This window comes from Suillus plorans (assembly GCF_016647745.1).
Source record: "Suillus plorans strain S12 chromosome Unknown HD556scaffold_65, whole genome shotgun sequence".
Taxonomy (NCBI): domain Eukaryota; kingdom Fungi; phylum Basidiomycota; class Agaricomycetes; order Boletales; family Suillaceae; genus Suillus; species Suillus plorans.
Window position 1 is genome coordinate 16,607 of NW_024537449.1, and position 12,700 is coordinate 29,306.

The 12,700-nt window shown below is 47.3% G+C and overlaps 3 protein-coding genes across 3 annotated transcripts; 1 reads left to right on the forward strand and 2 right to left on the reverse strand.

Moving 5' to 3' along the window:
- Positions 1-2,581: 2,581 nt before the first annotated feature.
- On the reverse strand, positions 2,582-3,158 carry HD556DRAFT_1401474 (uncharacterized protein). Its single transcript, XM_041303834.1, has one exon. The coding sequence runs from the start codon at positions 3,150-3,152 to the stop codon at positions 2,613-2,615; it is 540 nt and encodes a 179-aa protein (XP_041155897.1). The 5' UTR covers positions 3,153-3,158; the 3' UTR covers positions 2,582-2,612.
- A 2,603-nt stretch (positions 3,159-5,761) lies between these two features.
- On the reverse strand, positions 5,762-8,703 carry HD556DRAFT_1538548 (uncharacterized protein; the record flags this gene model as incomplete). Its single annotated transcript, XM_041309691.1, has 15 exons — positions 5,762-6,377; positions 6,431-6,565; positions 6,620-6,708; positions 6,765-6,880; positions 6,941-6,954; positions 7,003-7,147; positions 7,203-7,406; positions 7,462-7,556; positions 7,611-7,801; positions 7,853-7,921; positions 7,974-7,998; positions 8,049-8,125; positions 8,174-8,238; positions 8,290-8,417; positions 8,645-8,703. 15 exons carry the CDS (start codon positions 8,701-8,703, stop codon positions 6,056-6,058), a joined length of 1,734 nt encoding a protein of 577 aa, XP_041155898.1. The 3' UTR covers positions 5,762-6,055.
- Positions 8,704-9,401: 698 nt separating this feature from the next.
- On the forward strand, positions 9,402-10,440 carry HD556DRAFT_1244778 (GTP-binding protein; the record flags this gene model as incomplete). Its single annotated transcript, XM_041298478.1, has 6 exons — positions 9,402-9,545; positions 9,598-9,630; positions 9,679-9,851; positions 9,904-9,986; positions 10,048-10,245; positions 10,298-10,440. 6 exons carry the CDS (start codon positions 9,402-9,404, stop codon positions 10,438-10,440), a joined length of 774 nt encoding a protein of 257 aa, XP_041155899.1.
- Positions 10,441-12,700: the final 2,260 nt, after the last annotated feature.

Sequence of the window (12,700 nt, forward strand, 5' to 3'; positions counted from 1 at the left end):
TCCTGAAGTGTGAAAATAAACTCACTGCGCTGATGCGTGGCGAAGCATACAAGGCATCTCTAAAATCAACGCGTAAAGACTTCCTCCTGAAGTGTGGAAAGAAACTCACTGCGCTGATGTGTGACGAAGCATACAAGGCATCTCTAAAATCGACGCGTTAAGACTTCCTCCTGAAGTGTGGAAAGAAACTCACTGCGCTGATGCATGACGAAGCATACAAGGCGTCTCTAAAATCGACGTGTAAAGACTTCCTCCTGAAGTGGGAAAAGAAACTCACTGCGCTGATGCATGGCGAAGCATACAAGGCGTCTCTAAAATCGACACGTTAAGACTTCCTCCTGAAGTGTGAAAAGGAACGAACTGTGTTGATGCGTGGTGAGACACGATGACTTCCTCCTGAAACGCCAAAATCCATGCAGTACATTGATGCGTGGCGAGACATACAAGTTGCTTGGTGGTAGTTGCTCTGTGCACGCCACATGAATCGTTATGAACGATCTCTAGAGCCCAATTCAAGCTCTGACCTGGGGATCCGGCTTTCTGTCTTTGATGGGCCGGATCCAGAAAATACAGCACGATCATGATACTATCTGTATTTTCTATTCTGAATGTCAATCTCAGAATAGAATCATAGAATGTGAGATGAGCGCACTTAAGATAAATATTTCATTCGAACTCCCACCGATGGTGCAACTGAAGGTGGATTAAAAATGCTTGACTGTACCGAATGATTAACACCTCGCGTGAATTCCTAATTGACATATAATGTACCATCCTTGAGAATCTAAAGCAGATACTGTCAAAATGCAGAGTAGTACATACTTTCATTTTCGCTCACTCAGTAAACATGTCAGTGTTTTTCACAAGTATAATGCATCTGCCAGTCATCGGATAAATGTATAAGGTCATGTTGGAACTCAAAGCAAGAGGTATGTTGATTCTCACACGCTTGATGAACATATTTCGCTGCTACACAAAGGTAAAACTTATTCCCACACATTCCCAATCGATATATAACGGATCATCATTTCAAAGCAGTACATACATTAATGTTCTTGCCCAACCCAGCGACAACATATCGGCCCTCATTCGCTGAGCAAATATTATCGTTCTTCACAACTAGAGCAACCCGCCAGCCAGTAGGTGAACAACAATATATATTTATTCTCGTTCACCAAGCGACATACATTTATTCTCAGTTACTCGGTGAACAAGCCATTGTTCTCTGGAAGGTATCCGCTTTCATTCTTGGCTTCAAAATTGTGGACCTTGAGTTGCGCATGTCGGTTGCAAATCATTAACCCTGATCATTAGCTTTTTCTCCGCCTTCCCTTCAAGTTCAAATTTGAGCGACGCGAGAGTCTGTTACTGATCGCAAACTTCAGTAGACCAGTCAAGAACACACGTTTCCTCTATAAGGTCAAATATGATTATGTGATGACTGATGGCAGAATTATGCCGATGGGTGTGATTATGTACTATATAATGTCATATATATCCTTCTACTTTCTCCACCAGTTCACTGATGGAGGCGAGTGATAGTTGCAACCAACAACAAAATTTATCGGCTGTTGCATATACAAATTCATTATATTGCGGGTAGTACAAAGCATCATAGAATAGAGGATATGTTTGTATATCGTGAAGGATATTGTGAGGTGGGCAATCTGTAGCATCGAGAACTCGAGGACACGTGCTGGGGTGCTTCAAGAGAAACACAGACATTCTAAATTCACGAAGGTGGTCATTTCAATAAAAGAAGGACGTCGAGAGAAAATGAAAAGACGTACACTATTTCTTCACTGCAGTCACTGTAGAGACAAGTCAGTCAGACGATACAAACCATGGATCCGAATCGCTATCACGCATTCATTCTGATGACTCATCATTCAACTGTACAGTTTTAGAACCCGAAAGGTTCCCACACTTCAGCGTATAGGTGCCTGTACGTTTGGATCCGACAAAACCCTCTTCCCACTAAAGTGGGAGTCGGGGACTCCATTTTCCCTTGTCTTTATCTAAATATGCGTCGTAATGTGCAAAAACCACACCTAACATGCGTGTGTGATAAGTACGTATGCTGCAGTTGTATGGTATCATCTTTAAAGTAGTCCAAAAACTTTGAAACAAAAACATATGACTACAATATCTCTATGGTCCTGATATCCATCAAGTCTCCAACAGAAACTCCTGGACTTACCCAATGATATTATAATCTGTCACGATCCTCTTGTATTCTCCACTGCGCTGCTGCGCCAAGCGAAATCAGTAGTCACCATCTTTCGCAGCGAAGAAACCAATGACTGAATTTATTCCTCTGGTAGGGGTGGTAGCTGGCATGGTAGAGCTTCGTACGAAGTGATGGAGACAGTTATTGAACTCTGATGATTCTCCAACCCAATTGAGGCCAGTGATGTCCCCCGACCTGCAGGAGCCGCCCGAGAGCCGTGTCCTGCTTCTCACCACAATCTACAGGTAGGTGAATGCCAAGGACACCAAACAATGAGTATGCGCGGTAACGCAGGTTGACACCCAATGAAGTTTTTCTCGCATGTTATGCATACTGGGACAGAATGCCACAGCGGCTGGTCGGTCTATGCCCGTTGCGTCCTTTATCTTCTGCATGATTGCGATGGAATCCTTGTGGTTGGGAGTACGATCATTACAATAAAGGGTCCAATTGTTCTGATAAAGAGAATGACTTTGGGAGCGATAAACTCCTGAAACGTCCATCCGCGCGTGTTCCAAGCGCTCTTTGCCAGTCCGCAAGACTTTGACGAAGGCAGAACATCAGACAGATAGACGATCGTGAGCGCAGAATGATGATACCATACGAACATGGAGCTGACCGATTCTTGGACTTCGAGATTGTTGCTCTTGTCGATGTAGCATGTATCGCTCCATGTCCAGTTATACCCCGCATCACGAGCAGTTTTGCAGAACGGCCGCAGCATCGTCATGCCGCCGACTGGCTCCAAATCTGAGTCGTACACGCACTTGCCCTGGATATCCTGCAGCAGCGGCTCCTTCCCTTCCCACCTGTGTGATAGCATGGCATATTGCAGGTATCTCTTCACTTCTTTGATGTGCTCGACGTGTAAGTCTGCATGCATGATTGTTGATGACACAAGCTCCTTATACAGCATGATCATTTTGAAGGCGTCTATCTGCGTCTCCCGATCGCATAAGAGACCTGTGGTGGTGTCGAGTACACGCAGCGGAGCGTTGGCGAGTTGGGCATCAATCACCCATCAAATGGCGCATTCTACTTCAGAAGGTCTGAGATACTGCTGGTGCAGCTCTGGGGAAAGAGTGAAACACGTTGACCAATGCGTTATCAGAGACTTACTTCGTGTCTGAGCATCAGGTGCATTGCCCAATATCGAGAGCATTGTTTGGAAAGTTTCAATCGCTTCATCATAGCGCCGCACAGCTTCAAGTTGTATCCAAGATAAGACAAAGAGTCGAGTTCAATAAGCTATGTATCACCTAGATGAGCATTGGCTATTGAATGATAGCCCCCATCGCACCTTCTGCGCGTCGAGAAGCGCTTCCATCCATAGCATTTGCCAACTTTGCCTTGCTACGATTTGCAAAGACAACATCAGATGCAGAGTTCAAGTTGATTACCGCCGAGTATAGGTCAATAGCCCTGTCATAATCGCTGGCAGCGAGGGTGGCATTTCCATTGGCAGCACAGAACACGCTACATTGTTGCCTGAATTCTGAGTCAAATGCAGGCGAGTATGACGGCCTCGGGTGACATCACTAAAACTCGCCATTAGACCGATCGAGGCAGCTGGCCTTCGCAGTCTCACCGATGGCATCCATACATGTATTTGTGTGCTTCGAGGGCTTCGTCGGATTTACCTGCCGAAAGGAAAGCCTGGCACCGTTTCTGGTATGTAGTGAGCAGCAAGGACCTGAGATCCCAGCTAACGAGCTGCAGAAAGTACTAGGTTATAAAAAGCATTAGGTATGCATCATGTCGACGCACCAGCCAGGTATTTGATGGGCAGCATTGCTTCCTCGTGTTGATCTACATTGAAGAGTACGATGGCCTGGAATACAGGATGAAGCGGATAACATGGAAGACAGATTAAATGTACTTTGATCAAAATAAGAAATTGGGGGGATGCCTTTCGAGATAAAGCCAATCAATGATGGTTTGATTAGGAAATGGGTTTAAACACACCCTGCGAGGGAGTGACATGCGTGCTGGGTACAAACTTGCAGTTGCGCTGCTCTGTTGCTGTGCTGGTCATCGGATGCGTGGGAAATCCCTTATAGGAGTGTTGGAACAGCGCATCATCAAATGTTCTTACTAGTTTCCGCTACCTCTGTAGTGGGTTTTCTCACTGTTTTGCAGTACATCCGATCAAAATTGGACCATTGCCGCGGAGCAGCACGGTCATGGATCGATCAATCCACACTGGAAGCCTACTCCAGCTTCTGGATGCTTCTGCTGATCGAGCAGCAACCGGGTATAGGAGACTTACAAGCTGAGCGCTGATCGATCGATCTTCAAGCGTTCTCGCGGTTCCTCCTCCCACCGTCGTACACAGACTTGCAAGCGGCAGAGGCCTCATGGCTCTGTCATCATCCTCATTGCCAATCCAATACTCATGCGGCGCCATCATCATCCCAACGTCAGGAGACACAGATGCATCGTCTGCGCTCTAGGTCAGAACATCGTGACTCTCTGCTTCAGTGCAACCTTGACTCAGCGCCTGCTAGCAGTCGGTGGCTCATCCAAATGACCTAGTATGACAACCCTTATCCATATAAACAGGAGCTTTGAAATGCGAGTCTTAATCAGGCGCGTGAGTAGTTTCATTTCACCCTCATAATGCCAATTACTGATCGCTCGACTACTTTGCCAAAGCAGAAGTGCGTGGAAGTTCTGCAGGTGATGTTCCGGCCTAGCAACTCATCAAATTCACATTTAAGACATCTGCGATGGACGCCAAGTACTTCTCTCACCCAAATCAATGTTTCTAATACATATCTGAGATGATATTCAACAAACGTGAGCTTCCGAATGGGCGTGCAATGCTACATGCAGGATTTAGTCTGGCCTACCTGAACAATATGGCCTTGTCATTCGACTCTCGCTTTGATCACCAAGGAAAACGAACCTAATGACCTCTACGAAGTCATATATTTGCACGAAGAAACACTGCATTTGTACCCACCATCTCGTGATTTCTCGTTGAGCAACCTAGAAGGCGCCCTGGTCACCCGTTCCAACAAACGAAGTGACATTGACGACATCACCTGAGCTGTCAGCCTTGAGCTTTATCGCTAGGCAATTCGGTACTGACGCGGACGTTGCGCTCACCTAGGTATCCACATTGTGACATCACGCTTGACAACCTTACCCTTGCGCTCAAAATTAGATATGACAAATTGGATGTCAACGAGGATCTTAACGGGGTCATTGGTTAGTATCGTGAATCCCTTTGGTTAAAGCAGCTTGACGATCCCGAGCGCCATAGAACTCTTTACAGGTTGATCTTGGTGCTCTGCTCTTGTTTCAGGCACACTCAGAAGAATGAAGATGTCGAGGAGGCCGTTACTCTTTACCGATAATCGTTGGCGGTTGTCTTCACTGCACTGTCTACACACAGTTGCATGCGTCTACAGGAGGCCTATAAATTTGTCTCGTTACCGAGTGTAGCTCAACTCTCTAACCTGCATCACGTTCGATAGCGAGTTCTGCTTGTATACTATGTACATTGTGTTCGAACTCTGTTGCCAAATCTAAATCCAGTCCACCAAGGCCTGGTCAGAAGGCGTCAAACGATTGTCTGCATGATGCCAAGTTTTTATGAACTGTTACAATATTTATGTTGGCACGTTGGAGGGCTCGAGTCTAGCAGTAAGTATACGACGTTGATAGAACACAGTAATGACGTAGGTTACATTGTTATGATTGGCCATAAATCCAGTTGTATAGTACAAGCGAGCACTGTCTGTAATCGTGTCAGCACTGACACTGCCCATGCGCAAAACCATCCACGAAAGAAACAATCGGGTGCTACCACTTCTCGATTTACCATGGTTCGTCCGCCAAATCTACAGGGTGCTTTACCCGAAGTTTGGACATTTCTGCCGCATCGATCTTATAAAACTGTATCACCTCTTCGATCTTGTTCAAGGTATCGCTATCCGCGCGGTCCAGGACGGTCAATGGCCTGATATAATCCTGAATTCGAACAAGAACTTCTCCGCTCATTGGAGAGGCGAGGTAGGATTTGACTGCGAGTTTGATGGCCCTACGAGTGAGTTCTTGGCTTTCTGACACGATAAAAAGTGTCTGCAACACAAGTGTTAGGTGGATGATGTAGGTCATCAAACGTCGAAGCGCCACGTCGCTGGCAATAAAGTGTCAATATCCTTTCGCACATGAAAAAGTGGTGGTGCGCACGATGTTTGGTATACATCTTGAGCCCATACAGCAATTACGGCACCTGCTGCGATTGGTATCACGATGGGAGCCGCATGTGCCGCCAGGGCTGACACGATGGTTGTGAGAGTACCAAGCATGGTGAACCCAGTTACTCTGTAAATATTTAGTGAGATAAAAAATCAGCTGTAACGTAAAAAACCAGCCTACATGGTCTTGGTGGGATCAACTATGGGACCAACTTGTATCTCATCGACCATGTTCATTATCATTGCCCTGAACTCTGGACTGCGCAAGTACTATGCATAGATCACGTTAGGGCGGATACGACGACAATAAATAAGATACCCATCACCTTTTGAGGGTCACGGAAGTTCCATACATCGACGATGTCAGCGTGAAGCACATCCAGACAATCCCGCATCTGGCGATTCTTGAACGATGGGCATGATCCAAGCGCCTTCCAATATCCTGCAAGACATGAAGATTTAGATTGTGCTCATCGATTATCGACGCGAAACTGAAACGAACTTTTCTTCCCAACTCTGACGCTGCGTAAGTCACGAAATAAGAATGAAGCAAACAATACTCACTCGATCAATGCCTCCATTTTAAGTCCAGGATGCACCCGCTGGGCAATGGAGGTCATCACCGCAGCGTCAAGCGTAGAATGCTGGCCGACGTAGTTTTCAGTTATTTCGATCAGGCGGGCGAGCGTCTCCTTGTAATTATCTTCGGCTGCAATGTTACACTTCAGAGGCACGTATGGACCTGTCAGGATATTGGTACGCACTGGAGATCGTAGCGTGTGGAATATCAGGCCCTGCAAATTGCTTTAGAGGTACAATGCAGTTATCGTGAACATCGATATCTGCTTTGTTCTTGACGAGTTCCTTTATCTCTTGGTCACTCGATCCATCAATAGAGGTTTCATCTAGATCTAGCTCGATCTGATCAATGAGCATATCGTATTTAGTAAGAACCACGACAACGGGAACTTTGACAAAGTATAAGCTCCAACGTAGCAAAGGTATATTCATCGATTCACTCACTGTCTCCCAGGATTCCATCACGTTTCCATGTCAAGAATTCCTTGGCCCCCGTCTCCAGGAAACGTCCGCCTGCATAAGGTATCTGAAAACAAAGCCTTGCGTGTATTTTGTCAGTCCACCATATCGGAATGGTCGAGATAGAGTCCTACCAAACAGCGTGCAACTGATCTTTCAAATCAGGCATTGCTCTCCGACGTCGAATAAAATCTTGGACAATATTGAGGTTGTCTTCTTCCCCTGGTTCGAAACCTTTGCTGTCGTGGAGAACAAACCTGTCGTTCTCCGGCGAGATGAACTCGTCGTCGATGCTGGCCTCGCCTGGCCTATCATGCGCAACGATCTATTGACAATATGAGTACTTGTGTTCATTGAAGCGTTACACTCAACTCACCGTTTTTTTCACCGTTTTCTTTCCTACTCCAAAAACGTGATCGATTAGTGACGACTTGCCAACGCCAGTCTATTAAAATCGCGTCGTTAATACTGGGCCTGAGATCGGATAAACCAGATACCTTTCCTATCACCAGGATTCGGAATCTTGGGAGCGTCAACCTCAGGAACGGCACCTTATGATCATCCTGACTCACCGAGGACAGCTCTTAAATATTCTGGCAGTGGCAGGCACGAGCTCACTGCTTTGGCCGGAAGAGACAGACTGCTCGGCCTGTTAATCTACGACTAGATGGTTTCGATGCTAAACGTAGATCCTCACTTCAGTTGAAATATTCTTGGAAAAGTCGACGACAATCCTGATGTTGCCATGCCACTTGATGTATGCTACAGGTTGTGTTCGTGAGCGATTAGGCGAGAGTGCGATTGTTGTTTCACCTTGTCCTTCGCTTGCGCTATACGCGCGGAACGTGTCACCGAGGTCGAAATGAACGTCTTCATGCTTCAACTCAGAATGTTCCTTGTACCATATGCGTAAGGAAAACGGATCCGGATGAGAAAGCACTCTGAGGAAAAAATACACAGAAGCGATTCAAGTGAGTTGAAGATGTGTTAGGGGCGAGTACTTGAAAGTTACAAGGGTGAAGAAAACACCTGTCGCAAACTCTTTCCTGCTTGGCGTTGAATTGCCGGCGAAGGGAGATTGCCAATCCGTACTTGAGCAAACTCTATATTTGTTGTCGACTTGCTGAAATCGACGGTGAAACCTGTTGGATATACTCAGCGGGGCTACTTGATGACAAGAATTGAGTGACCGAAGATGCGGCATGAAAGGGTTGTAGCATTAGCCATGCTGGTTTGATCTAAGGAAGAGTTCGGCTCTGAGCACCTCGTTGATTATAAGATACACAAAACAGTATAACCTTGCGATAAGAGAATACCGCAAGTTACGAGCTGTCCTGGGGTCTTCGGTTCCCAATGCCCATGTGGAGCATAACATAATGACGAGACCTCGAAAACTTGGTCTACCGGCAACTTTCTGGCGCTCGACAACGCCAACGATCATTCGTCTACACGAAAGGCGTCACCTAAACTCAACGTTCTTCATTTCCTATCTCTTTGCTACACGCCATCTAACTCCCCAGGTCAAGTTTCATCAATGCCTGCGGCAGCGTGCGTCCACTGAAAGTACACTTTTAGCGCCCACGCTCACCTTGCGCTCACCATTAAGTTCCCTGAGAAAGCCTAGGCTGTCACCGAATGGCCTCAAGATTGTGCTACCCCTATCAGCTATCCACTCACAAACAGCCGCAATGGTAAGTTAGGGAGCCAAAGTACTTCGGAAGGGTACGATTTTGGCCTAGTGAGTGTACGAGATGTGACTAATTTCAAATAGGGCTGCCTCATGGTACACGGCAGGCCCATTGCCCATTGCCCCACTGATTCTAGATAGGCTGGCTTCGGGTTGCGCATTTGCCGGGTTCACACACTAGTGCAATGATTATAAGGCTACACAAACGCTTCTCCTTCAGTCACACTTACCTTCCCCAATGGATCCTTCAAACATAAGAAAGAGAATTGGTCGCTTTCGAATCCTCGTTATAGGAAGAGCGAACGCAGGAAAAACAACCATCCTGCAGAGAATTTGCAACACACAAGACAAACCAAAAATATACGACAGCGCTGGGAAAGAGGTAGGCCCATCACATTGCTAGTAGGAGGATGGCAGTGACCCATCGACATCAGATCGATCTCACAGTTCTAACGGCATCCAAAGAGGTATTAAGGTGTGCTCTTACTTGAGGACATGAACTGACGTGTTCTCAGCGTGGAGAGCACGAAATCGAAAACGAAATGGTGTTTGAAAGTAACCCGGGCTTCGTGTTTCACGATTCACGCGGTTTCGAGGCAGGCGGCAAAGACGAATTCGACAAGGTCAAGGCTTTCATCACTGACCGTTCGACACAAGCCAAAATCGCAAAACGACTCCATGTTATCTGGTAATTGCAACTGATCAATCAAGACATGCGCTTTCTCACGGTTTCAACATAGGTTTTGTATCCCAATGGACGAGGCTTGCAGGTCGTTTACTGCAGGCGAAGAAAAGTTTTTCACTGAGTGCGACACAGCAAGCAGTAAGCTTTTGCATCCCATCCTCATTGACGTTCGACTGATGCGCAGAATCACAATCCTCAGTACCAGTGATCGTATTATTCACCAAGTTTGATGCGCTATATGGCATCGAATATCGAAAGCTGATAAATACAGGAACTTCGCGGAAAGACGCTAAACAACAGGCCCCGAAATGCGCCGAGAAAACATTCGCACTTGGTCCACAATTGAGGTTTCTCCAGGATGTCCGGTGGCCTCCAAAATGCCACATATGCCTTCCAAGTAAGCCGGTTTATGGTCTAGTTGCGATACATGATGACCATTGTTCCATCAGATATGAACAAGGGTGATGCAGATTGCAGCGCACTGATCGAACAGACAGCTGGAGCTTTGGATGACGAAGCACTCGAGCAATTATTCGTCTCCACCCAGCAGACCAATTTGGAGATCTGCATGAAATATGCAATTCAGAGGTAACTATCCATACCTGTCACAAGCGTTAGCGACTGATATTGTCCAGAACACTCCTACAACATCTTGACTCTACAGAAACAACAACATCTGAGAGTCATCAGGAGATGATAGCGACCTTGAGCTGCTGGTTTCCGCATCTTTGGGTAAGATTATCAGAAAGTTCAAAGGTTGCTCTAATTTACATTGGGCGTTGACTTGCAGGCAGTGCGTCTGTCAATCCTCATTGAAACTCGAACCGTGCTGATCCAAGTCGTTGCCCGCCGTTCGCAGGAAGTGAGTGTGTCGATCCTCGTTCGAGCAACAGCCGTGCTGATCCAAGTCGTTGCCCGCCGTTCGCAGGAAGTGAGTGTGTCGATCCTCGTTCGAGCAACAGCCGTGCTGATCCAAGTCGTTGCCCGCCGTTCGCAGTTCGTGAGTGTGTCGATCCTCGTTCGAGCAACAGCCGTGCTGATCCAAGTCGTTGCCCGCCGTTCGCAGTTCGTGAGTGTGTCGATCCTCGTTCGAGCAACAGCCGTGCTGATCCAAGTCGTTGCCCGCCGTTCGCAGGAAGTGAGTGTGTCGATCCTCGTTCGAGCAACAGCCATGCTGATCCAAGTCGTTGCCCGCCGTTCGCAGTTCGTGAGTGTGTCGATCCTCGTTCGAGCAACAGCCGTGCTGATCCAAGTCGTTGCCCGCCGTTCGCAGTTCGTGAGTGTGTCGATCCTCGTTCGAGCAACAGCCGTGCTGATCCAAGTCGTTGCCCGCCGTTCGCAGAGAGTGAGTGTGTCGATCCTCGTTCGAGCAACAGCCGTGCTGATCCAAGTCGTTGCCCGCCGTTCGCAGGAAGTGAGTGTGTCGATCCTCGTTCGAGCAACAGCCGTGCTGATCCAAGTCGTTGCCCGCCGTTCGCAGAGAGTGAGTGTGTCGATCCTTGTTCGAGCAACAGCCGTGCTGATCCAAGTCGTTGCCCGCCGTTCGCAGTTCGTGAGTGTGTCGATCCTCGTTCGAGCAACAGCCGTGCTGATTAATCAATAGGACATGCTTAACGACGCCGACTGTGTAGAGATACAGTCCGAGTTACTCCCTGTGGTATGTCCAGTTGCTCACAGAATGTACATATTCTCATGTTGCGAATTTGCCAGGCCCTTGGCTTATCGCCCTTGGACAACGTTGTTCAGCTCAGTTCTGGTGAATTCTGAGGCTACGCTGTGATTAACCTCCTTATGATCGACCATTTAGCTGTTGTCATTATCTTCGAACGCTCTTTCTACATTTTCGACGAGCGGCGCAATCTTCAGGACAAGCGGCAGTCTCGTCCCTCTTTTCATGTCGCTCTGCAGCAGTACATACCATCTCCGCATGCAGCTGCTGTTAGGAAATGTGTGAGCGATGCCGTCCAGGCTTATGAAAAAGCTGTGGCTACTGCTCCGAAGGAGAATGCACGAGTAGAGTTGATCCAGGACGTTCTTAAAATTGCTTTAAATCATCGCCTGCGTATGTTTCAACGTCATGTTGTGGCAGTGATTCCGCTGATCTACTTGTCTTCAGCAAGACCTTAATGCTAGGCAGTGCAACACGATGTAGACGGTGTTCCGAAGTGGAGCTCAGTGACGTGTCTTAGCAGTCAATGTACATTTCTTGAGTGGTCCTTTGAGGTAGTTTCAGGAGGTGGAACTGTATGAAATGTTTGTATGATCACACAATATGGTGCTTTTCACGGCATGGTGTGCGCGTTTGAAGCATGTGGGTCACCCTCAGCTGAGATAGTGGTGAGATCTACTAAGTTTGATGTATTTTTGGTCCGATCCAAGTACATCGGGTTCCGGTATGTTCGACGTACTGTTCTGCTCCACAGCCTATCTCGACTTGCGCTAATATTTTTAAACGCAATACCGGTTTGTCCATCCTTGGCACCACTTGGAAAAGGTACCGAAGGCCTTTCAGGGCAGGTTTCGTTGTAGGTAGTAACCTGCCTGAAAGCCCGCCTCCACAGGCCCTAGGGAGGCCTCCCTTTGCATGCTGTTCAAGACTGTTTCACAGAACCTCCGGCGAGAAGCTGCGACTGCTTTTGGTGGTGCACGCTCACTGTCAGTCATCACGAAAAGTCCACAAATCAGAAATTGCCTGATTTGGGTTGCGGCTGCGCCACAACGCTTCTCAGACGTGCCACGTCATGGTCTCGAGTAATCATTGGCTCTGTGTCATGCTAAACTATATGGCATTTGCACAATGTCATGCTAAGCTGTATGTCAACCTGACAGCGAGTTGCTAATGTTTATCTTGG

Coding starts and splice junctions, on each gene's coding strand:
- HD556DRAFT_1401474 (XM_041303834.1), bottom strand. CDS start 3,152: ATGATCATGCTGTATAAGGAGCTTGTGTCATCAACAATCATGCATGCA.